Genomic DNA, 26,818 nt, shown 5'->3' on the forward strand with positions numbered 1-26,818 from the left:
TGAAAGGGGAGAAGGGAGTTACTGACCACCATAATCACCATAGCCAGGAACTAAAGAAGACAGCGAGTTTTTACTATACAAGCTTCGTTGTTAAAGAATACACAGTGATGGAAAGAGCGCTGCTTTTGGAGCCAGGAGCCCTGGGTTCGAATTCCACCTCCTGAGCCAGCTTTAGCTCAGCTATTTCTTCTGATCTGACCTTCCATCTTTGGGTGCCGGGGCTTGAGCATTTGAACATTGCAAATGACTCCAAGTGGTCAGAGGCAGCATGGCATAGTGAATATGGGACTGGACTTCTAGACAGGAGGACCTGGATTCTAGTTCTGCCTCAAACGCGTACTAGGTCTGTGACACTGGGCAAATCACTTGCCCCCTCAGGTCCTCAGTTTCCTCATTTGTAAAATGAGATGGTTGTATTTGATGACTACCACGATTTCTTCTACCTCTAAATCTGTGATCCCGTGATCCTCCTGTCAGGATAACCCCTGATCTCTGGGACCTTCCCTGGACCCAGAAAGTCTCTTTCCACAGCAGAGGCCCTCTGAAGCTCACTACTCCCATCTGCCGTACAGGGCAGAAGCTGATCACTTCTCATCAATTCCAACATCCTGCTGATTGGCTCTGTGTAAGAGAAAAGGGCAGAAGGAGGGCTTCTCTCATGCCTAGTCCCTCTGTATATCATGGGGCTGGCATGCTTGGCATTCACACACACACACACACACACACACACACACACACACACACGCTTCCTTGTATTCTCACTCACACACTCCCTCCTTCTCTCTGTTTCTCTCTCTTCTCCTCCCCTCTCCCCTTGTCCTCCTTCTCCCCCTCTTTCCCTTCCTTTCTCTCCTTCCCCATCTTGCTTCTCCTTCCTCCCCCTCCCCGTCTTCTCTCTTCTTTACCCTCCCACTTTCTCTCTGTCTCTCTCTACACTCTTTTCTCTCTCCCCTTCCTCTTCTCTCCCCTCCTCTCAGATCCCACCTACCTCCACTCAAATTTCCTCTGTTCACATCTCCCTACATGCAGCCCCCTCTGCAGCTTGGGTTGGGCCCCCTCTCACTAGAAACACTTACTCTTCCTCCTAGGCCCCAAGCTCATTCCTCTACCTCCAAATGATGCAGCACCAGCCCTAAGGGCCTAAATATCCTCCATCCTGGAATTGCAGGTCCCTGTTTCCCTGGAGCCTCTCAGAACCTAGCCCAGGTCATTTTCAGGTAGACCCCAAGTCAACTCCCTGGAGCCTCTTAAATCAGCAGAGCCTGCTAAAATTTGTGCTCAGCTGGACTCCAATGCCATGAGGCATCACAGCAGGGCCTAGAGAATGCAGAGTTACCACTTCTTTAGCACGATCAGTGTGTGTGTGTGTGTGTGTGTCTGTGTGTCTGTGTGTCTGTGTGTCTGTGTGTGTCTGTGTGTCTGTGTGTCTGTGTGTGTGTGTGTATGGATGGATGTGTATGTGTGTGTATGGATGTGTGTGTATGTTTGTGTGTATGCTCATGAGAGAGAGACTCTTCATGTTTTTGTCAATAAAGAGGGCTTTTTGGCATGTGCTTTGTCCTCAGATTTGTAGCTGAGAGGGACCTTAGATGACATGGAGTACTCACACTTGACAAACCGGGAGAGGTTAAATTACTTGTCCAGGGTCACACATAATAAGCCTCTAAGGCAGCATGTCAGGTCTTCCTGACTTGAAGTCCACTTTCTCATCCACACTTAAGGCTCCTCCCCAGGCTGTCACCAACCTCAACAGTATCCATACCTATTCACATAACTTCCGATGACCCCATCAGGAGTCCTCTGTCCAAGTCACCTAGCAGGGGCTGCATCCCCTGACTGAAAGCATAGGAGCAAGGCCTTTCTTCTCTGGCTGACTCCTTCCAGTTATCTGATCTGTCCTTCTCTCCTCAGGCCCTGGTCCACGTCTCAGAGGCCTGCTTCCCTCTGCTAGATGGCTGTAGAAAGAACAGACAGAAATGGCAGTCCCTGGCAGAGGAGCAGGAGCAGAACCTGGTCAATGGGGAGAGCGGCCAGCCCAAGCTGAACTGAAGGACCTTGGGCAGACGAGCACGTAGAGTTTACGTTTACAAGAAGACGTCCTATTTTGTGATACGTCGTTTTCATAGACACTGTATAAGTTGGGTATCTATTTTACCACTGCTGTGTTTTTTTTTAACGTTTGGTGTTATTTTTGCACAACTTGGAAGGGCGTAGTGTGACATGTTTTTAGGGGACTGGTGTCTATCATTGGGATAGGTCTTTATACCACTGAAGTGAGGTGGCCCGCTTTGCCCACCATGGCCACAGCTGGCAGAAAACTGGTCTCGATGCTCTGGTTCTGCTGAGGGAGGTTGGGGAGGCTCTGAGAAACCTCTAGCCCTGGCCTTGTCCATCTGTGTCCCTGGCTGTTTTGCTGTGGCCGAATGACCAGTTCTTCAAGAATGCTTGGCAGCTTCTCCCTCTTCCTAGGGGAGCCAGGATCAACAGTCCATCCCTTAGAGTTTGAGAATGCAGAGGAGAGAGGGCCGTTGTTTAGGCCTGACTGTGGGCAGGCTGGATTGCTGGGATTTGGGAGGCATGTTTATCACCAAGGCCTTTGCCTATCACACTCAGGTCTTGACTCAGCAACTTTCAGAATTCTAGAACGTTGAGAAGCCTGTGACATAGCATGTAATTTATAATGAAGGTAAGAACAGAAGACATGTACTATGACCATAGTTTTAGAGCTGATCTCTGAGGTCATCCAATCCAACCCTCTCATTTAAAAGATGCGATCATGAGCCCCCAAAGTTAAATGACTTGTCCAGGATGACACAAGTAGTACACGTCAGAGGCCAGATTTGAGCCTACATCCATAGGGCCATAGTTGTAGAGAATGAAGGCACCTTAGAAACCTCCTACTCCAATTCTCATTCTATACAGATAAGGTAAGTGGGGCCCAAGGAAGCTAAGTAAGTGACTTTCTCAAGGTCACACAGGCAGTAAGCATCAGAAGAAGAATTCAAATCTGAATCTCTTGATTCACTTAGAAAGGCCCAAGAGGGCATTTTGTACAGCCAACCCTTTCCTTTTATAGATAAGGAAATCAAGGTGTGGAACAAAGGACTTGCCCAGGGTCACACAGCAAGTTGGCTTTTTGATGAGAAAGGTTGCATTATAGATGTTGGAAAGAGAAGGAATCTTTGAAAAAACTTCAGGAAGCACCTCCTTACACCAGGGACTGCAAAATCATCTTTCCCTCTTTAAAAATGTTCCTACAGCTTGTATCACAAAAAAATAAATTCCTTTAACGTAAGTCTCAAACTGAAAGAGGGAAATCAAGGTAATAGGAATCCAGCATTGTCCAAAGTAAAAGGCAGTCACAAGTAGAGTGAAAGGCAACCATTCCTTACCTTTGCCCATAGAAAGGAGTCCCAAGAGGTTGCTTTAAGACAGGGCTTTAATCATAAATGCAGCTAAGAGAATACAGCAATTTTTGCATTTTTATAAGTATTGAAAGGCCACCATGGTCTCCTTTGGCTACCTATATCATGATGCTATTGGGGATCAAAGAGAAATAGCAGAATGGGCTGTTTGAGTCCCCTAGCCATAAGCAGAACCCTGAGTCATACAGAAGGAAGTTCCTTCAGTCTATGGGATCAGTGGACATGAAGGAATTGCTTCAGGGGCCCAGATTGACCAGGTCAAGCCCTGCCCCCTAGAAATGACCCAGTTCTCCATCTTTCTTCAGACTATGTGACTTGGCTGCCACCTTTCTCCCACAGTACTTCACGTATATATATAAACTTCCCTGGTGGGATCAGAGGCAGTTTCCATTCCATACGTGTGCCCTTGAGCTCAAGTGCCTTGGGAAAGCAGACATGCAGAATGAAGGAAAGAAGGAGGCCTGAAGCTTCCCAACCAACTATCTCAATGTGTTTGCTCACACTTCCCATCACCCCTTAGTCCAAAAGGCTCAGGAGAGCTGGGTTGATTTGTTTTCTAGTCCAGTCCTTTTATATGGAGAATCTCCATTGTAGAACCTCCTTCTCCAAAGGCAGATTGCTAATTCACTATAATTTACACTCTTAAGCAGTTGCCTGGGAACACTTCAAAGTCAGGTGACTTGTCTAGAGTCATACAACCTGGACATGTCAGAGGCAGGTCTCTTCCTGCTTCACATCTGGCCCCTGGCAGCCCACCTTGCCACATCACCATCATAATGACAAGTACAAGAAGACCATTTCCTACAAATGCTTCTCCTGGTTATTTCACATAGGCATTTGCATAAAGTTCAAGATGGAACTTAATTTTTGAAATACTTTGGGCACCATGACCTTATGCATAAATGATGTATAGATGCAAATATCTCGTGATGTTCTCAGAAACTAATGTTTCCTTAGATACCCCTCAATAATTGTGCCTGGCTCTGTTTCAGGGTATGTAAAACACTCTGGTAAGCTTCCAGCTGCTCACCAGCGAGCTTGCTGTGGCTGGACTACAGTGGATTGTTGAGATAAGAATTGTGACCCTTGCCCCGTAATGACAGAACTTGTCTTTATTCTGATTGCCACTACAAGTCAGTGACCTATGTCTGCTGGGTCATCTCTCCAGGAGTGTCCATCCCCACTGACACTTTATTTCTATGTGACCTTGCATCTTGTACCTCAGTTTCCTCCTCTATAAAATGAGGGATTTGGAGTTGATGACCTCTGACATCCCTTCAAAGATCACATGATCTTGGAAAAAGTTACATTGTATACCCTATCCTAGGATATGCACCCACACCCAAGTCTACAACTTGAGTTATTGGCATTTTCCATTGGTTTAGACCCTTTCCACCTAACCAAAGATGATTTTTTGAGCAGATGCCTTGTAAGTAGTTACTGGTGGAATGAAGATACGTTTAACTTGTATTTGGATACCGTCAAGTGCCATTTTCCCACTTAGGAGATGCCCTTCTTAGTTGGTGTTCATCCATTAGAGACCATGGTTCCTGCAGAAATTGAAAGTCCTTACCTCACTCCTTTCCACTAAAGTAATTTATGTGCTGAGCAAATTTTGAAGTTAACAAGCTTTATTATTGTTCAAAATAGGGACCATCTCACTGGGCTATTTAGTCTCCTAGAAGAGACCTCAAAGATTCCAACCCCTCACTTTACAGAAAAGGACACTGAGACCCAGAAAATTTATTCGACTTGTCCAGGGTCATACAGCTAGGGTGTGTCTGAGCCAGAATTCTAAGCCAATTCTTGTAATTCCATGACCATGCTCTTTCCACGCCACCATACATCATTACATTAAGGAGCTCTGATTTCCTTAGGGCAGATGAGCTTAGCCCTGAAGCAGAGCTCAGCTTGTTTATAACTGAGGGAATGCCAGAACCCCAAAGTTGTCCCCCACCCCAGCCTTGTGCTCACCTTAGCTAAGTTGACCCCTTGAACAACATTCAGCAGCAGACTCATGCAATCTGTGAGAAGTGAGCACAGATGAACAGAATTTTAGTTGCCAATGCAAGTGCCCACTTCCTGTTATCTTCCCAGGACAGACGACCAAAGTTTGTTTTTGTGTTTTCCTACTTTGATCCTTAAGCTCTGGGATTTCATCATCACGTGTGCTTCTGCTACCCCTGTGGGCCACGGGCTCTCCTGCCTTCTCAGCCTCTCCAGTTCTTGTCCAGGTTTTCTCTTGCACCTTCTACAGAGCCTTGACCTCAATGTCCTTCCTAAAAATGAAATAAAGCACACATTCTAACTGTTTCTGCTACATGGTAGCTAGAGTAATGGATGCAAAAGCTGAGAGTAATGTGCCATCGCTGTCTGGTAAAATGACCTGCCTTTTTTTTCATAGTGTAGGATTTTTTCATAGAATTTTAGTGTTTTCATAGAATTGGTGTTTTTTTTTCTTGCGGGAATTTGTGCAGATCACTGATTCACTCTGTGCCTGAGGGAACTAGGGAGCTCTGTAAATGGAACTAGGGATGCTTGAGAACCTATGCACTTGGTGTCTTTGAAGACAAAAGCATGGTGGGCAGCTGCCATATTCTCCCTCAAAACTGCCAGTGTCAGAAACTGGCTACGGGACGTTGGTCTAATGAAACCTTTCTTATGTCCTTGTAATTTCCTCAGTCTTTGCAGGTGAGAATATCTTTCCCATATTTCACTTGTAGACACTTGGTAAGGAGAAAACTTTAAAAAGCTCTTAAGGATAATGATAATGTAGTCACCACCAATGATCTCTCCTTTGAAGTGAGACAAAAGCAGGTACAAAAAATATTAAATACTCAGCAAGGGTGGGGGTGGGAGGGATGGAAAATAGGAAATGACCTGCTGTACATCTTCTGCTCCACTACTCACTGAGATGTATAATGCAGGAGCTGGAGGCTTGGATGTCTCTCTTTGTTCACAGCCCAGTTCTTTTTCACCAGATTTGATTTCTCCACCTTTAACATATCCCATCCCCATTTCTGCTAGATCTTGATGTATTAACTGCTGTAATATTTGCCAGCAATGTTGTGGTTGGGTTTCCCCCCTTGATGACTGAAGTAGAATGCTGAAGCAATGGGATGTCTGCCCTCTTCTGCAATTTATCAGATGCTCTGAATGGGTCCCAGGGAGGGAGGGAGGAAGGGAGCACTTTCTGGTGGATAAAGGACCCCTCAGGAGACTCCTCAGTTCCTAACTTTGATGATTTTCAATGGAACCTTGGACAGATAATATTCTCTCCATTCCCCTACCACTGCTCCCAGGCCTTTATTAAGTGTGTGCTATGAGGTTTCATGAGACCTTTCTTGATGAAGAACTCAGGATGAGCCTGGAAATAGGACACAGTCATCATCCCCATCATCCTCTAGGGTCAAAGGCAGCTAAGTCAGGGAAGTCTGTCCAATGTCCCACTGCACAGAGTTGCTTATTTGGTTCCCCCTCTACAAACTACGTTGTGGCTCTTTGGAGCAACACACTTGGAAGTCAAAATCACTGTCCAAGGATGTTAAATAGTTGGCTTGTATTGAGTAAGCATCTCTCCAGACCCCTTTTGCTCTGCCATACAGAGGAAGGAAGGAAGCGTTGGGATCATCTTCCCCCTCCCTACACTACCAAAAGCCTGTGTATACATGTTTTAATGAATGTAGTTGAAAGTGTAAATACTTTTTAAAAATAAATGACATAATAGTTTAATTTTTTAAATCACAAAGAACCATCACTAGCCACTGTTAGTATTTCTTTGTATTCTTATACTTTTTCAAAGTATTGGAACAAATACATAGTTTCTGGACACTATTTTTGTACTAGGATGGGGAGGGGAGGGTACTGTGTATATTATGTTTAACTTCCAAGTGGTTTGAAAGGTTTTTGAATGTCATTGTCTTTTGCCCATCCCCTCTGTCATCCCCCACTCCCTGTTTCAGACAGTCTTCTTACCTGACAGACCTAAGTGTAAGGACCAGTTGAGTTGGACTGTTCTCCAATAAGCTGGTGAAAGAAAAAAACTCCAGGGAAGTTTTCCACAAAATTCCGTAATGCTCACTTGCTACTTACCTCCTCATTGTATCTTTGTACTGTTTTCCATTCTTTGAAAAATAAAAAAGGATGGGGAACAATTAAAATTTCATTTTTGTGTGATCATGATGACCCCGGAAGTAACTTGGCAGTGGGGAAGGGTAAATAGAGAGCATCTGATGGTCCAGGACACCGGCATTGTGGTCCGTAAGGATACTAGACTTTCAAGCTAGGAGTCCAAGAAGTCATGTAGTCCAAAGAACCCATTTCACAGAAGATCAGGAGACCAAGAAAAATGCACCGATATGAGCAGTGACTGGTAGTTACAGTGGCTAAAGACTTTTCATAGATTATCTCAGTTGATCCTCACAACAACTCTGGAAGGCAGGTGCTGTTATCACCCCTGTTTTATAGAGGCAGAGATGAGACGAAGAGAGGTTAGGTGAATTTCCTAGGGTCCATCCCACAGTTAGGAGTCTGAGGAGAAATTCGAGCCCAGCCTTCCAAGGCCTTGTGACTGCCCTTGATATCAAGCAGTGACTTTCATACCTTTGATTAATACATTTTCACTTTCAGATGGGGCTCGTGCTCCTTGTCACCCCAATCTATCCTCATAAGCTTTAACACACAATATGTTCCAACATACTCACATATGTGTGTACACATGCATGATATCAGAGTCCATTCATATTAGGACAATCAAAGAGGAAACTCCAATGACATAGACTTGCAAGACATTGCAAAAATTAGGGTTGGCCAAACTGACCGACTTAGCTGAACGTCCTCTGACTCAGTGATCCCACAGGAAACAGCAATGATCATTCACCTTTCTTTAGTACTTTCAAGGTTTAAAGAGTCCTGTCCATTCAACACCACTGTAAAGAAGGTCCTGCAAGCACTATGCCCACTTCAGAGATTAGGAAACTGATACTCTGTTTTAAGCAACTTGATCAGGCCCTTCACATAATAAGCCTCAACAGCCACACATTTGAATGCTACTAATTCTGCCAAAGGGTAGAATTCAGGTTGGAAGCTTGGATATTAGCTTTGCTACTCTCACAGTCTGGGCCAAGGACCAGGTCGTATACACTGGGGAGATACCTGCCCCTGGAGTCAGAAGACTTGAGGGCAAATCTCACCTGGACTTCAGTTTCCTCATTTATAAAGTACAGTAATGGCTAGAGATGACCTGTAAGGTCACATCCAGTTCAAAACTTTGGCATGCTACAATCTTCAAGGTCTTTTTCTGTCGTCTTATTCTGATCTATAAGTCCACAGTGGGTTTCTACATCCAAACAGAGAGAGAGAGAGAGAGAGAGAGAGAGAGAGCTCTAAGATTGCCCACTAGAGGGCGCTAGAACCGTAACCAGGTAGGACAATTTGCCTACTTGTCAGTTGCACAAATACAGAATATTCATGGCAAAAAAAACCAAAATAAAACAAAAAAACTTTTTGTGACAAATGTCTCAACATCCAAGATATATTTGAAAATGGTACAAATACATAACACCAAGAGCCAACAGATGAATGGTCAAAGGAGAAAGAAAAGAAAGAGAAAGAAAGAAAAAGAAAGAGAAAGAGAAAAAGGAAGGAAGGAAGGAAGGAAGGAAGGAAGGAAGGAAGGAAGGAAGGAAGGAAGGAAGGAAGGAAGGAAGGAAGGAAGGAAGGAAGGAAGGAAGGAAGGAAGGAAGGAAGGAAAGGAAAGGAAAACTATCAAAAACCATATGAAAAAGTGATCTAAAACCATTAAGGGATACAAATTAAGGCAGCTTTTAGAACTTTGTCTCCTCTCTCAGATTACAAAGATGGGAAATGCTCGAAGGAGTCACTGCTGGTGGGGCTTTGTGAAGATACACACAAAAACCCTATTGCTGAAGATGTGAATTGCCCCAGGTCCTCCAGAAAGCTACGTGCGGTTGCTCAAGAAAATTTGCTAGGTTATTCATACCCTTCCACCCAGAACATATACTTCAAGCAGACGAAAAATAGAATGGTCCAAACATGCCCAAATGGTAATAGCAATGCTTCTTGTGGTAGCAAAAACTGGAAACTAAGTGGGTGTCTGCCGAATGGGAGCACGGGGTGGGAACACTTATGAGAGGTTAAAATAAAAGAGAAATCTTAAGTTCCAATATTTAAGTTTATAGTATGTTTTGTTTCTTTTCTCTATTCAGTATTTGTGTTTTGGCCCTTGAGTCTAAAATAAAATTTATGTTTTTTTCATTTTAAAAAGTAATTAAAAAGAAAAAATATTTTAAAAAAAAAAAGAGAAATCAATAGAAAATTTCAACCAAAATAGAGTGTGAGAAATAAATCCAGATCTTTCTTAGGATTTAGAGCTAGAAGGGCCCTTAGATATCTTCTAACTCAAGGCCTTTTTATATAGATGAGGCCCGGAGAGGATATGTGAAAGAGCCTTTCTGTGACCTATTAGGCTGTATTCAGTGACATTTACCAGGGGATTTCACAAATGAAACAAAGATTTTTTTCAAGCACATCTGCAATTCCTCTAGCAGTCAATCAACAAATATTAAGTTCCTGCTGTGTGCAAGGCACTGTCCTAGGTTCTGGAGATACCAAGACAAGAGTTAGCCAGTCAGTAAACATGTATTAAGTTCTTAGCTGAGCATCCTAGGAAGTGCTGGGAGTACGAAGAAAGTAAAAAATACCCCTTACTCTAAGCACTTCATGTTCCATTGGACTATGCAACATATAATAAAGAAGTACGTATAAGAAAATTTATGTACATACAGAGAACGCGGAAGACAATGACAAAGGCTAGGACCAGGAAAGAAGGGGGAAAGGGACAGGTACGGGGAATTGAAAGTAATCTTAGCTTTATGATCAAGTGAGGGGAGAAAAACATACTTATAGTGGCATGTTTAGAAGCAAGGAAACTTGGGGGAGAGGCACTAGCAGCTGAGGGAAATCCAAGGCTTCACGTCAAAGGAGATATTCAAGCAGAGACTTGCAGGAAACTAGAGATTCTAAAATAAAATAGAGATAAATACATAGTATAATTAATTATATAGTATAATTATATGTTATGTATATGATCATATATTAATGATTATGATATGTTGTATTAATTATGTAATACGATTATATAATTTAGCCCTACTGTAGTTCAGAACTCCTAAGCTCAAGCTGCCTACCCGCTTCAGCCTTCTCTGGGAGCAAGGATTATAGGTATGGACCTGAATGTAGAGCAGTTTGATTGTTACAGCACTAAATCTATAACTTAATCTCAACAGTGTGGTCTTTATACTACTTAAAAGCATAAGCCATCGAGATGTCACCAATTATTTGCCTTCGTTATTTCCATAAAGAGCATTTCGAAGTTGAATTGTGAAGGTGGCTTAGTAGGTGGCCTCTCAGGTACTTATACAACGGAGTTGAATAGGACTGTTTTGTCTGTTTCTTCTGCGTTCACTAAGTAAATAATCATATCATATGTAAAAGGTAATAATGTCATTCCTTCTTTGCTTGTGTTTATTCCTTCAATTTCTTTATCTTGTGTTATTGCAATGGCTAGCATTTCTGAGACTGTATCAACCACTAGTGGTGACCGTGTGCCCCTCATCCTATTGGAAGGTTGGTAGCTAACTATCAGATAATACTAGTGCTTTGTTTCAGATACTCGCTGTTTACATACTAAAGAAAGGTCCATTTACGTTTTTGCTTTTCTGTATTAGTAACATAAATGGGTATTTTATTTTGTCAAAATATTTTTCTGCATCTATTACTATAATTGTATGGTTTATATTGGTTTCCTTAATATGACATGTTGTGCTGAGTCTTTATGTCGAATCTATATGAATCTTTTTCTCTTTCTTAACTCTGTGTATGTCTGTGTATGAGGTGTTCAGGCACAACTAGCCCCCTAGTGTGAGGGCTTGCTGAGCGCTTTTCAGGGCTGCTCATCCAACTTTGCTGTCCACCTGGCCCCCAACTCCCAACTGTGACTCCAAGAAGCTGTAGCATATACAGTGGCCACAACCCAGGAAAACCTTGGCAGATGGGCTAAACCAGGTTGAAGGTAACCAGCAGGCCACACACCCCAAGCATGTGAAGACTTCCCTAGCAGGGAATGAGTGGATGAGAATAATGTGTTCCAACAGCTATGGAGGAGGCTGAAGCAGGTACTGTGGAGCACTTAGCATTCGGTCAGACATCTAAGACACTAAGGTCATACAGTGCAACCCAAGCCAACATCAGTCATCCTGGCTTTTGTCTCTTCAATGGACTTTGATGACTCTAGAAGAGAGAATGAGTTTCATGACTTAGTACAACTCTCCGGTACTTCAATCCAATTCACACAAGAGTCAAGATGTCACCCATGATGTCACTGGTTCTCTTCAAAACGAAGAATTGACTACAATACAACCCCTAAAAGACTGGGATTCTGAAGCAACACTTGTCTTTGTCCCCATTAGGACATAAATATGTGGCTATTACTTAGCCCCTTCCAGATATATATATGTATATATATACACATATACATATATATATATGTATGTATATTCCTTTCCAGCTTTCTCATATCTCCTATGTTTGTGCCTCAAAGACTACACATCTCTAATCTTTCCAACAGGAATGCTTGAACATTCTCTATTCTACTAAAGATGAATTTTTCCCATGTAGGATTATCCTTAGTTTTACAGAAAAATTGACTTTGGATCATTCATCCATTTATTTTGTCTCTTGCTATGTTACAGTACTAGAGAAGAAAATGGCAAACCACTCCAGTATCTTTTCCAAGACAACCTCAAGGGCAGTTGTTCTGCTGGGTCACTGGTTTGGATGCAGCTAAATGACTGAACATGTTATTGTCACCAGCAGGTATCTCTGTGAAACAAAGCAAACCTTTGTGTGAAGTTTATTCCCCGATACTTGAATTCTCTCTTTATGGCTACTTATGCATTTTTTTTCTTTGACCTAGAAACTCTCGATTTGGATTATGACATTCCTGGGTTGTTAAGACTTTGGATTTTTATATAAGTGGTGACATGATTCCTTCTCTTCCCTGTTGTCCTCTTTTTTTTTAAATAGAGTCAGGGAATTTTCTTTTATGATTTCCAGGTTTTTAGTGTGGCCTTGGTTTCCAAGAAGTTTAATGATTCTTAAATTGTCCCTACTCATCCTGTTTTCCAGGTCAGTTTTTTTTGTAGTAAATATCTCATTTGTCCCTTTCATTTTTCAATCCTTTGGCTATTCTCGTATTTCTTCTTATTGCTCTATTTAGTTACTAAGTTTTGTTATTTCCATAATATTTTTTTTCAGGGTGCTCTCCCTCTCAAAGCCACATTTGAGTAAGGTTGTCTAATCTGTGATCTAAGCTGTTAATTTTCTGATGGTTGGAATGTTTTTGAGTTTAATGATTCTTAACTGACCACTTTAAGTGAAAAGCTGAAGATGTATTTTTCTCCCAGAGTCAACAGGGAGCCACAGAACAGTTTTGAATAGGGGAATGGCAGAACCATGATACAGTGGATAGAGCACTTAGACCTAGAGTCAGGAAGACCTGAGTTTAAATCTACACACTTACAAGCTGTGTGACCCTGACCAAGTCACTTAACTCTATTTACCTCAGGTTCCTTATCTATAAAATAAACTGGAAAAGGAAATGGCAAACCACTCCAGTATTTTTGCCAAGAAAATGGCACAACTGAACATCTATTTGTGTTTTAGGAATATCAATTTGGCAGCTTTTTCAAAGGTGGAAGGAGGAATAACTCAAAACAGGGCAATGGATTAGAATGGGTAAAGAGACTCAGACAGGAAAGCCAGGTAAGAGGTTATTGTCTAGATCATCCACATAAGAGGCACTGGGGGCCTGTTTGAATGTGAATAAATGGTTGGATAAAATTGGAATTAAAGAGAGTTTATTTAGATTGAATTTTGTACTCTGTTAGCAGAAGGCTGATCACTGTGGAGGGTTTATTTTTTTGTTTCTTTTTCTTTACTGGAAGGACATCAGCAGATTCAAGAGTCACAAATTTTATAATCATCCTTCCCATCAGTTCCAGCCCATTCCAGGAAACCAGTGCCCTGAAGGACGAAAAAAGTGTTGGCAGCAGCTGAAAAAAAACACAAATGGCATCTGCTCAAATGTGGGCTGAGGAGGGCAAAGGGGAGGCATTAGGCTGAACCATCATCTTTGAAGTTTTTTCTTTTTGTTAATAACCCCCCAAGATAATCCTAGATGCAGGGCAGGGCAGAATGAAAAAGCCTTGGTCTGTATTTTCATTATGGATTCTGATCTGCCTGTTAATAATTGCAGGAGGGCTAGAGTCAGATTACACCAAGAGCCTATTGTTAAATTTTTAGTGTGAGCATCTACGCCTCAGAAATCAGTAAATTACAAATCAGGGTTTGATGTATAGTTTGGTTAACTGCCTTGGGTTAAGAAAGTGATCAGGAAAAATGTTCATAATGCAAATCAAATCTAGTTGTGCCAATTCCCTCGCTTTTCCCTGACTCTACTTTTGCCTCTAAGTCTGGCCCCTATTTACCAATAGAGACAACATGACTGGATAGACCGAGTGTTGGTCTTAGAGTCTGGGTTGAAACCCTGTCTCAGACACTTACTGGCTGTGTGACCTTGGGCTAATCACTTAACCTTTCTTGACTTCAGTTACTCATCTGTAAAATAAGGAGTTGGGTCAGATGACTTCTCATGTTCTTTTCCCACCCCAAATCTGTGATTCTTTGACCATCTGACATGCCCTAGACAGGGTAGTGACTAGGCTTCCCCAACACCATGGGGCCTCTCTTCCAATAAGAAAAAGTGGATAGAAGGTCTGACAGCCTTAGGGATACAAAAAGTGGCAAAAGATAACCTTTGTTCTCAAGGAATTCACATTTTAATGGGGGAGATGCATGCAAAGAATTATATGCAAACTACATATAGGATAAATTGGAAATAATCAAAAGAGGAAAGACAGTATTAAGGGGGATTAGGAAAGGCTTCTTACAGAAGGTGGCATTTTAGCTGGAACATGAAGGAAGCCAAGAGACAGAGATGAGGATGAAGAGAATTCCAGACACAATGCACAGCCACTGGAAATGTCCACAACCGGGAGACTGAGTGTCTTGTGTGAGGAACAGGAAGGAGGCCATTACCACCCTACCTCAGAGTGTTTGAGCGACCATTGTAACAGAAATGTTGTTAGATAAAACAACTGTGTGATCTGAATGCTGTTACATATGAATTAAGCTTTTAAAAGGATATGATAAAAATAGATATTTGAAAACTTTTAAATATTTAATGAGGCATATTTTATTAGGAAGCAGATAATAATATGAACGTTTATTATAACAGTGAATTTTCATGAAATTCTTGGCTCTTAAGAAAGCATGGAGGGTGGTTTATAGATGTAGCTTCAACATACTGAGGACGAGTCAATTGTCAGGTATTTGCTGCATGTATGTCTGCAGTCCTAGAATGTGGCTAGTTTTATTTATAAGTAAAGGATACATGAAACATTAACTCTTAGGAAACATCAGGAAAGATATTCATGTCCTAAGTTGTGGTTAGTGACATTTTGATATTTAAGGTTAAAATTCGTGGAACTGTAATTCCCTGTTGTTTTGAGCTTCGATTAGAAGGACAGTTGTCTGAATTGTCATGAAGTCAATGGTAGAAAATAGTGTTGCTGCAGGCTGGGAATTTCTAAAGGTGGATGTCTGTGCCTGGGGAAAGTTTTGGGGATGACTTTGGCACAGGTTAGGTAGAATCTTCCTGACTCAATTTCCTCATTGTTCTATTTCCTTTATGAAAAGAAAAATTCCCACCTGATGGTCCTGAACTTGGCTGTTCACACCCTGTAACTACATGATTTACTGTGAGATATGAATCATCCCTGAAATCTAACAAGATATAAGGAAGCTTCTCCCTCTGTTATAATATATGACATTATTATAACGATGTCCTTCCTGTTCTCTTTTATAGCAAATTTCTATAATTAAGAAGTTTTCTAAGTACAGTACTAAATATATTAGATAACAGATTGATCCTGGAACATCTCTGAGTTGTTATAATAGGATGCAAGCATGAACAACTTACAATTTGAACCTATCTCTGTGATCCAATTATAACATGGGAATGACAGCCTACCAAGGGGGAAATGATTAGTCAAGAGTAAGACAAAGATGTAACGTGAAAGTTTTCCAGTGAATAATCACACAGCAATAGCAGTAGATTGCTTTCTCTAAGAACTATGTACAGATGTACATGGTCGGCCTCCACAATTCATCTATTATGGAAATTCTGGTTTTGAGCATGTTTTGGTGTGAAGTTCTCAGAATTGAATATCACACATAAATTGTATGAATAATGGTTATTTTCCCTTTATTCAAGTATCTGTCTGATCATTTTAAAAGGTAGTTTTTAAAAGGAGTTCATTTTGCAGTTGGACCCTCAACAATTTTTGAAAGATTCTTTCAGGATTTAGGTAAGGCTAGAAACAGATGGTATATGAACTGAACTTCTCTGGTGTTTCCAAATTGGACAACCCAGTTTCAATGATGTTACTAGCACAATTATCTAGGAACCTCTAGATTGGGAACTGGAGAAGCAGACCCCTTGTAGAGCTGTCCTGAGAATAAGCACATGTCCAAGCCAAGACATCCAGGGCCCAGATGACTACATGAGACGTCTGGTACTCAGAAGGTGCTGGTTAAATGGGTATTGAGAATGAGTTACTAGAATACAAGGGAACTTGATGTTAGTTATGTTTACGTGTTCTTGGTTACCTTGGCAACATGGAAATCCCCTTCTCTGAACTAGTCAATTGTGAAACTTCTCAGTACTTTAATCTGTACCTGATTTATCTAATTATATAATGATGGGCAAAGGTTTTTTGCATGGTCTGATAGCCCTGTGTGGCCGGAAAACTGGATCATCTCTATGTGTTGTTTACAGGTGCTGACCCAAAACTCAGATTCAAAGATTGATACGCAGAGTTTTCTCACAATTGGTAGCCCATACATCTTCTAAGGGCCTCTAGCAGGGGCTTCTGATTGCTCCCACAGCTGCCAAACTTGTGAGTGTGGACTCCTGGATCATCTGAAGAAAGCCTCTGCTCCTACGTGAATGGCAGTACACTTTGGGGACCTTAAGGTTTATCTAATATGGAACCAGCAGCAGCCAACATCCAGATGAGACAGCTGTCCCAAGATTCTGGACAAGGACTGAGTATACTGTCCTAGTCTGTTTGTTTGGTTTGGTTTTTTGGGTTTGTTTTTTTTTTGTTTTGTTTTTTGTTTTTTGCCTCTTCCCTTTTGTTTTGCACCAAGGCCCTGTTGACCTGAAAACTTTGTTAAGAAAAGGCAACAGGCCAATGCATACATTTTATGATTTAATTAATTAATTGATCAATTCCCTATTAAAGATAACGGTAACATAATGCATTATGGAGCCAGAAATGTTCTGGCTACCCAGTGCAGAAATCTTCTGGCTTATATACATTTTGCCGTGAGAAAGGAACTCTCCTAGTTGAACAAATCATAAATTTAGTAAGACAAGACAATTAACAAAGTAATGTTGGTCAGGCCTTGGGATTCCAGCTGGGTAAACACATGTCTCGGTGATAAAGAAGGAAATCCCACCACTAGTGAGTGGTAGGCTTCCTCCCTTAAACAGATAATTGACATAGGAAAGGGTAAACAATGTTCAATAGAAATTATGATCTAAGATGTCTATATTTTCTTTATCATTAATACGCCATAACATAGTATATGTCTATAGATCAAAGGAAAGTCCCATTATTCATAACATAGTATGTGTCTATAGATAATAAGATTCATCAAAGGAAAGTCTCATTATTCATCAAAGGAAAGTCTTATTATTCAAGATATAGTGTCTTAGGTTAAAGGTCTCCTTAAGGAGTGTAGAGTCAGCCTTGGCTGGCTTTTGCTGACATAGGAAGAGGCACTCTCTGAGTTTACTTCAGAGAGAACAAAGAGATTATTCCAAAATTTTATATTAAACATTATCAGCCCCAATTCAAGTGTGTCTTGCAATTGTTTTTCCTCTACATTCTTGGCCTTCCTCTCTTTTCTGATTGGAAGCAAACAATGGCTAGCCATGACACCTATTTCCCAATAGGTGCCTCAAGGAAGTAACCCTCTGGGCAACATCTCATCTTGGGCCTAGTGGCCTCTTGGCTCCTACCTGCCTCTCCTTTATTGGCCAGAAGGGGAAGACTTCATTCAGATCCCCTCCCTTTGGCCAAAAGGGGAAAATGTCAAGACATTAGGAAACAGCCTGTTTTCCAGAGCTAAGGCCCAGCAAGCAGGCTGTGCCCCGAGCTTGGCATAACAGCAATCCTTTGTGCTCACCCTATGGTAACATCACGTCATTATTGTATTGCTTTGATAGCACCAGGTGTTCTCTGAGCTCAGACAAGTTCTGGTCATGAAGCCCTGCTAGGAATCCAACTTGTCTCATTGGCACTGATCCCCCATCACTGGAAGGGCCATAGCTCCCTGTGCAGCCATTGGTAGAAGTCTGCCTCCAGTATCCCTGCTTGGGGAAGCGGGGGCACAGTACATATGTTCTTGCTTGCAAGCCATTCCCTCACTCTGAATTCAACTCGTTTGATTCCTGACTCTCTTGCCTCTCACCTTCTCTGTTCATCTCTGGCCACACACACACTAGCGGCCGGTTTGGTCCAGTTGATGCTGGCCATCTCTCACTTTGCTGTTTGCCCCCATCCCGCCATGACAGCCACATGGATGATGGGTCAGGCTGGGAAGAGGCTACTGTCATTTTGCTTAATCCTCCTCCTGTAAGATCATGAAAGGACACTGGTTTTTATCATCAGAGGATGACTGCAAATTCTTTCTCTACCAAAGATTAGCTGTGTACAGTGACGAAAGGTTCAGCTTCCCAATTTTCCTCTATAAATGAAGACGTTGAACCAGATCTTTCCAGTTCTAGACCCATAATGATTTTATGACCCTAAAGGCACTCCAGGCAGGGAAGAGCAGGGAGAATAACTTCCCATTCACAGGCCAGAAGGCACAGCAAGGAGGCTGGATGGAGGGCACAGAGGAGTCCATAAAAAATCCCTGAATGAAGCATTCTGGGAAGAAGTAGCTCAGTCATGTCCAGCCTCTCCCCATGTCCTCCACCAACAGACAGAACATCAGAATTGAACTCTAATGGACATGGTAAAAGAGGAAAGAACAGAAAGCCAGCCAGCCTTCTCTCACTGCTTGGTGATTCAAGGTTTCTGGGAAGTAAAGACCATGTTCCTCTCTTGCAGCCACCTTTCCCCAATCCAGCGTCCTACCTACTCCATCCCACACAGGCCATCGCCTTCTCTGGGAGATTAAGTAAACTTGCCCAGGGTCACACAGCCAGGATGTGTAAGGGGCAGGACCACATCCCAGCTCCTACTGGTCTCCCCTGTGACCATGTGAGCTCCTGGAAGTGAGGGATAGTTTTTGCCTTGTTTTGTAACCTCAGTTCTTACAACAGTGTCTGGCACAGGGTCAATACTTGTTGACTGACTGTTGACTGACCAACTGTAAAGCCAGCTTTCTCCATTCCACTGCAAGACCTCCTATTGACCTTATGATAAAAACTGGCCTAGTATTTGAAGCTCTCCTTCATATGGTCCCAGCCTATCTTACCAACCTCATTTCACATTCAACTCTCCCCAAATCAAGATTTGCTCCCCAGTTTTTGAAATCTAACCCCAAAGCCTGTGCTCCACTGGCCCATAGGTGATCTGTCCCCTTTGCCTTTCCCTACATTCTGAGATAGGGTGCAGGGATACCACAGTGCTATGTCAGCCATCAACCTTTGCCCAAGTGGCATGTTGGCACAATAAAGTTGCGGTCATCAACCTGTAGAAAATCAATAGAAAAAATGACTTTTTATTTAGTAAATACAAGGATCTTTGCCTTTTGCCTCACTGCTGATTGTACAATTCTCTGATAATAAAATCCTGTTTTACAAGTTAATTGCCATAGGGAGGGACAGAGAGAGTAGGAAGGCCAATGGCAGGTTTCTTTCCAAGTTCACCTGATTTATACTGTAAAATTTGTACATACAATGGGTCTAACATTGGTTGGCCACAGCTGGAGGTAGAAAAATATCCCTTTATACAAGACACCATTTTGTGATGCAAAAAGGATCTTCCTCTTCAGGACTGGAAGGAACCTCAGGGCTTATTTAGTCCAACCCCCTTGTTTTGTAGAAGAGGAAAATCAGACTCAGAGAGTAATTGACCTGAGGCCATAGGAGCATAGATTCTGAACTGTAAGGACCACCTTGTCCAACTCCCTTGTATTACACATGAGGAACCTGAGTCTTACAAGAGTGTTTGTTCCCCCTGGTCAGAATTTTATTTAGAGACATCACTGTGAGCTCTGGCCCAGTGTCACATAGCACCACTGGAAACACATTTCTATGGTTACAAAGGCAGTAAATGTCAGAGGTCAGATCTGAACCCAGGCTCTCTGACTCCAAGCACCTGTTCTTTCCATTACCATGGGTGACCATCCCCTAGGAGCCTGCCAGTGAGGCATAGGGCACCAGAGGGTGTCATAAAGAACAATGCCTCTCGGGGGCTCCAAGCCTAGCTGGAAGCATGAGCCTCCCTCCATCACAGTAGGTGTGATTCAGTATCAGGCCAAGGACCCCCTTCAAGTTACTCCTTTGGGTCTAACCTTGCTTGACCTCAGCTTCTCACAAGTTCAACGAGGAAATATTCATCCCAGACAGCCTCCATATTCAAGAGGGATCCCACCACCAACATCACCTTCATATATGGTGACTGAAAATGGCAATATCCTTCTCACTTCAGACACTTGCTTCAATGAAGCTCAGATTTAGAAATGAGAGAAACTTACACCAACCTACTCTTTTTACAGAGGGGGAAGCTGAGGCCCAAAGAGGTGAAGTCATTTGATTGGGATGACACAGCTAGTAAGTGTCTGAGGCAAGACTTCGAACCAGGTCTTCTTGGCTCCAAGTCCAAAGATAAAACACTAGAGTATCTCCCAAGTCTCAAAGCATCTGCCCCAAGCAACCAGAAAAGATTATACCAATCTTCCTTGGACATTACCAGTCTCTCTAAGGCATAGAGGCTGTGGAAAAGGAGGAAAGAATGTAGATATCAGACCACACACACACACACACACACACACACACACACTCTTGTAGTATATGTCAACCTGGAAGTTTGGTTAAAAAAGGCAAACAGGCTTGACGATATGTAAACTCATATTTTTTATCTCCTTAAAACTAGTAGACACATGATCATGGAGCCAGAAGGAAACTTCGGACTGATACCAGACTGAATAGACTTGAATCTGTGTTAACACAATCCCAGCATGTCTGTGTCCCTCAGATTTATGGTCTCTGTATGTCTTTAACTATACCACGAGAAAGGACGTTTCTTAGTTGAATAAGTTGCAAATAAGACAAGACAACTGACAGTGTCCATTGAAATTACAATCCAGGATATTTGTGTTTTTCTTTACCACTAACATGCCATAACATAGTATGTCCACAAAATATAAGATACAGAAAACGTCCCATTATTCAAGAGAGTTTCTCGGGTTAAGGGTCTCATAAAGTCAGCCTCATCTGGCTTTGTTGACATGACAAGAGATATTCTCTGAGTTTACTCAGAGAGTAAAGAAGCTCTGAAGTCCAGGCTCTTCTTTTTAGTTGACTAATTCAAATTCTGGCCCTTATTGAGGTTGTTAAATTGATATTAAATGATTATCATATGTTCTCTACACAGGCGATAATTCCTGAAATAAATGAACCTTCAGATTTTGATTTTCTGCCAAACATATACATTCTCCTGTGTTACAAATGAGTCAAGTCTCAGGAGATCATTTTGTGGGAGGAGTGTTAGAAGGCACCGCTCCAAAGTCTAACCATGACTAAGCTGGGAGAATTCTTGGACTTCAGACAGCCTCATCATGATTCAATGACAGGAATAAGTATAAATGCTCCCCCAAAACTCAATCTTGACTCCTTGACCAAGGAGAGAGATAACACTTAGAAACATGGCATCTCGTGGTATGAAGATAGTGCCCAAAAACAAGAAACAGGACCGTTCGGGTAAGACTTTATTCTTTTGCAGCATATCCCTTCCTGACCCGGGAGGCCAGATGGTGGCTGAGGATATTTCTGGTGATCTCCTATATACCCAGCTTCTTCATGCTAATCATTCTGGGTTCTCTAGTGCTATCCATTGTCTGCTTCCAAGTCACCTAAGGGTGATGTCAAGCTTTGATCTTTGTAATTCCCTGCTGATTGCTTAAAGAGGGTAGATTTTACTGGCTAGTTATTTAATTTCAGGGCTCCTGGTGACTCCAAGAAGACGCCAGTAATTTACCAAATTCCATCAGCTCTTTACCAACACATGTTAGTAGGTTCTGGTAACAGTTGGAAGAAGAGAACATTGTCAGAAAGAAATGAGGGAGTCGGGAAGGAGGCAAAGAAGATGGCAGGGAGGGAGGGAGGAAGGGAGGGAGGGGGAAGAAGGAGGGAGGGAAGGGGGTTGTGGTTCTTCTTTGTCATTTGTTCTGGAAGAGGACCATTAAGTCAGGAAGATGATGCCATGATCTGCAAGTGAATTGGATTTAAGTGAAGAGGACTGTACAAACACATCAGCCTCACAGTCTCTTCCAGAGCCATCTGGTTCAGGTGGCAGGATATATATCAGGACAACCAGAGGTGGCCCCCCAGGAAGGAAGGAAGGAAGGAAGGAAGGAAGGAAGGAAGGAAGGAAGGAAGGAAGGAAGGAAGGAAGGAAGGAAGGAAGGAAGGAAGGAAGGAAATGATTATGAATTTAAACCTGAAAGGGATCTTAGGGATCATTTCATCCAACCCACTCAGTTTACAGAAGAGGAAACTGAGGTCAAAAGAGAAAACTCTCATCTAGTCAGTCACTGATTGTAGTTCTAGCTCTTTCCTTGTTGATTTTGGTGATTCTTCCTTGTTGATAAAAAGGGAAGAGAGACTCACCAGGGCAGAGCTATTACTAGGAATTATTCTCCTCTGAAACAAAAATAATTGATTAGGGTGAGGTGGGAGCAACTGAGAGGATACTCTAACCATGGATGAATCAGGCTAGAAAAATAAATACAATAACATCCAGAGAGGCCCCTCTTCTGTTTAAGGACAAAGGTGAATCCTTTGGGAAGGGGCATCATGGTGATGGGACCTTGGTTGGGTTGGCCAGAACCAGGTGAGGGAACAGGACTGATTTATGTGGCGTCTAACCCCCTCATGTCACTACCCTGGGCCAAAGCCCAGGAGTCCTGTCCTAGTTATATCTCTCATTCAAGGCATGGGAAGTAACTCAATCAGTCTTACATTAGGAGGAATGAAATGTTCTTTCTACTAGAAGTAGGGATGAGGAACAAAAGCTTCTAGGACTGTTCTATTCATTGTTTACAGGGCTGGTTCTCCACCTTGTCTGCATGCATCCTATCACCACATATGCCGCAGACAAACCCAACTCTCCTCTGTGCCCTTTGAACACATTCTGGGTAGCTGATGGCTCAGTGGATAGAGTGCTGGGTCTGGAATCAGGAAGACCTGAGTTCAGATCTGGCTTCAGACACTAGCTGTGTGACCCTGGGTAAGTCATTTCACCTCTCTGCCTAACTCAGTTTCCTCATCTGTAAAATGAGGATAATAACAGCACCTACCTCCTGGACCTTACAAATGAGATATTTGTAAAGTCCTTAGTCTGGTAGCTGGCACAAGTAGGTACTTGATAAATGTTTGTTTCCCTTTCCTTGACCCTTCTTGATGCTGTGCCTGTGGGGCAGAGTGGGAATGTCCCTCACTACCCTCCAATGCCCCAGCCATTCATTCCCTCTCCCAGGAAGTGTCTCTGGATGCCCCTGACTGACCTCAGCCCTGCCCTCTCCCATCTCTCATAGCATCTGTTCTCCATCTTCCTGACACAGTTATCATGTAAAGGGGAGTATTCAAGTCATCTGGATGGGGGTCCAGGAGGGGAGAAAAAAGGAAGGAAACAATCAGTCATTAAATGCTTCCTACGTGCCGGGCGCTATACTCAGTGCTTTACAAATATTGTCTTATGTAATTCTTCCAACAACCCTGAGAGGGAGGTGCTTTTATTATCCTCATCTCACAGATGAGGAAACTGAGGCAAACAGGTTTAGTGACTTGTCCAGGGTCACACAGACAGTAGGTGTCTGAAGCTCCAGTGCTTCACCCACTATGCCAGTTAGCTAGGAGGACAGAAATCACATCTTAGTCAAGCTTTTCATCCCTCCCAATGCCATCCAGAGAGCCCTGAAATGCAGTAGGTACTCATTAATTTCAGGGACTGAAGTGAATTACTTTCACAGCGTTGGCTGATAGTTAGCTGGGCACTGGATTTCAAGTCAGGAAGACCCAGGTTCAGATTCTGCCTTAGTAATTTCCTAGCTGTGACTTTGGACAAGTCCCTTGATTTTTATGTGCCTGTTTCCTTGCTGGCAAAATGAGGAGGCTGGATTTAATGGCTTCTAAGGTCCTTTCCAGCTATGACCGTATGATCCTAGCTAAAGAACAACGTGGAGAACAGAAAAGACAGCTGAGCACCAACTGTCCTCTCCAAGGTCTCTCTCTCTCTCTCTCCCTCTCCATACACACGCACACACACACTGAGGTGCCATAGGAGGCTTCTTACAGGAGGTTAATGTGCTTATTCTGCTCTTTAAAATGCCCTCACCTCACAAGGGAAGGCTGCCAGGATGCAAATCTAAGGAACCTTAATCTGGGAGCTGTCATGTCTCTGATTTCACAGATCGTAAAGTGGTGGAAATAAAGCTGCCAGACAAGCAGAAACCGGAGCAAGAAATCAATCGCCGTAGTACAACAATTGAGTGGGATAAGGATAAAATGGTGAGGAGTCATTTAAAAATCGTATGGTATGTTAGAGAGAATAAAAAAGCCTTAACAACTGGGAAATCTTAAAGCTCATGCCTGCTGAATTGTGCTGCTAACTAAAGGAATCTGTGCTCATCCTGACAAAGCCCAGGATGCTTGAAGTCATCCAACACTCAACCGAAGTGATAGCATCATGCGCAAGAAGGATGAGTTAATGAAGGATTCCTGTTGAAACCTTGATCATTCCTTGAATCTGCTCGTTGTGTGACCCTGGGCAGCTCTCTTCACCTCTGCCTGATTCGTTTCCTCAGCCTGGAAATGAGGATAATAATAACACCTACCTCAAATGAGACAATAATTGTAAAGTGCTTAGCATGATGCCTAGCACACAGTAGGTGCTCAGTAAAGGTCTGTTTCCTTTTTCCTTTCCTAATCAAGGTATTTTAGACTAGAAGTGCCAATACAGGGATGGAAAATTGATTACTATCTCAAAAAATGAATTAATTTGAACCATAAATCTCTTAAGAGAAGAATACTTCTCTTTCTATGTGTGTACTGTCCTAGAAAAAGAAAGTATTTACCATTAACTGATTTTTTTAAATTATTATCAATACTGATTTTCCCTTCACTCACTTCCCCTCACTTGTTAATATGTAAGTTTTAATGAGTCATTTCCATTGTTTATTAACTTTCAGACCATTAAATTCAAAAGGGAGAGATACAAGACAAGCAGCAAATAATCTTGGAAGTCATCCTGGCGAGCATGACCCAAAACACTTCCAACAAAACTGGGTTTTGTTTTTGGTATTTTGACCACATATAAACTTAATGCTGGATTCCTTCCCCTAAATCCATTGACTGACTTTGTTGCAATGTTGAGTCTCACCAAAGTAAAAGAAGCAAATGCCAAATTGGATTGACTTTGTTTTGCACGTATCTGCCCAGACCTCATTACAGTATGGCATTGTCATAGCTTACCAAGTGAACATGTAGTATTTTTTTTTTTTAAGGAAAATAAAAATGGCCAAATACCTTTTAATCTGACTTCAGTGACATAGCAACACAAGGTGTCTTACACAGGGTGAATGTTCAATTTGTTTGTTTAATGAATGAGCTAATGAAACAGGCACATAACTTGTCCCCATATTACATAACAACATACCTTCTCCTCCAAAATATGCCCTTACCCTCTTCCAACCTCTCGCCTTTGTTCATTCCATTCTCCGTAACCACAATATTTTTCATCCCCTTCTTTAGCTGGTTAATTCCTACTCACCCTCCACAGATTGACTCAAATGGCATCTCTTCCCAGGAACTCACAAGGGGGCTACCAAAGCTGCAAATATTCATTTCTTAGGACTACTCATCAATTACTTGCATTCTTGGAGGGAAACGGCAAAGTAACAGAAGGCTTCCAAGGGCCTGAGGACTCTTCTCAGGCTTATCAGACAAGCACATGTCACCAACAGCAATGTGTTTATACAGAAAGCTGCTATGGGCACCTGTGGGGAGGTGGGGTCAAGGGGATGAGAGGAATAGGAAAAGAAAGTTCCCTCCTCCCACATCTGAAATCCATTCATTCAGGCAACAAACATTTATTAAGCACTTACTGTGTGCCAGGCACTGTCCTAAGTGCTGGACATATAAAGAATAGTACATGTCCTCAGAATCTCACATTCTAAGAAGGGATCCATGAAAATCACACAGAAAATGCAAACAGGGCAGATGGAAGGTGATGTCCTAGCTTAAACACTAGTAGCTGGGGGGAGTGGAAAGGGTCCTGTCCAATGGGATATGAGCTGGACTTTGACAGGAAGATGAGAGGCGGAGGGTGAAGAGTTAATTAAATTAACTGATGCAAAGTGAAACAAGCAGAACAATGTATATGGTGACATCAATATTGTGTGGCAATCAAGCAGTTCTCAGTAATACTGAGACAAGAAGTTTCTGAAGGGCTTACGATGAAAATGCTATCCATTTCCAGAGAAAGAACTGATGGAGTCTGTATGCACATTGAAACATCCTTTTTCTTTACTTTCTTTGTTTTTTCTGGAGTTTTTTAGCTTATTTTCTTTCACAATGTGACTAACATGGAAAGATGTTTTGCATGACTGCACATGTATTACCCATAACAAATTGTTGGCTTTCTCAAAGGGGAACTAAGGGAGAGAAGGGAGGAAGAGAGAGAATTTGGGAGTGAATTTTTTTAAAGAATGTTAAAAATTGTTTTTCCATGTTATTGGGAAGAAAACAAAAAAATATAGAGAAAAAAAGAAGCACACATTAGCCATGATAACTGTGAATATGAATGACATGAACTCACCCATTAAACAGAAGAAGATACCAAAGCCTTACAAATAAATGCAGGAAAGCATTATTAAATTGTATTATTTACCAATGTATTAAATGTATTATTTAATTATCATTAAGTGTATTACTTACCAGTTAGGAAACA

At 42.1% G+C, this 26,818-nt stretch overlaps 1 protein-coding gene across 11 annotated transcripts in view; it reads left to right on the plus strand.

The window, feature by feature from the left end:
- Positions 1 to 25,402, plus strand: part of PDE5A (phosphodiesterase 5A) — a 196,353-nt gene extending 170,951 nt beyond the window's left edge. For 10 of the 11 annotated variants that reach the window (XM_072625338.1, XM_072625340.1, XM_072625348.1 and 7 more), the window contains 3 exons: positions 1,912 to 21,570; positions 24,281 to 24,378; positions 25,059 to 25,402. In XM_072625338.1, the coding sequence (XP_072481439.1) occupies positions 1,912 to 2,049 (138 nt within the window). In that variant the 3' untranslated portion in view covers positions 2,050 to 21,570; positions 24,281 to 24,378; positions 25,059 to 25,402. Of the gene's footprint in view, positions 1 to 1,911; positions 21,571 to 22,914; positions 23,099 to 24,280; positions 24,379 to 25,058 lie in introns of all 11 variants that reach the window. The other variant, XM_072625339.1, reaches the window with a different exon arrangement.
- Positions 25,403 to 26,818: the final 1,416 nt, after the last annotated feature.

Source organism: Notamacropus eugenii, chromosome 7 (genome assembly GCF_028372415.1).
Source record: "Notamacropus eugenii isolate mMacEug1 chromosome 7, mMacEug1.pri_v2, whole genome shotgun sequence".
Lineage (NCBI taxonomy): Eukaryota > Metazoa > Chordata > Mammalia > Diprotodontia > Macropodidae > Notamacropus > Notamacropus eugenii.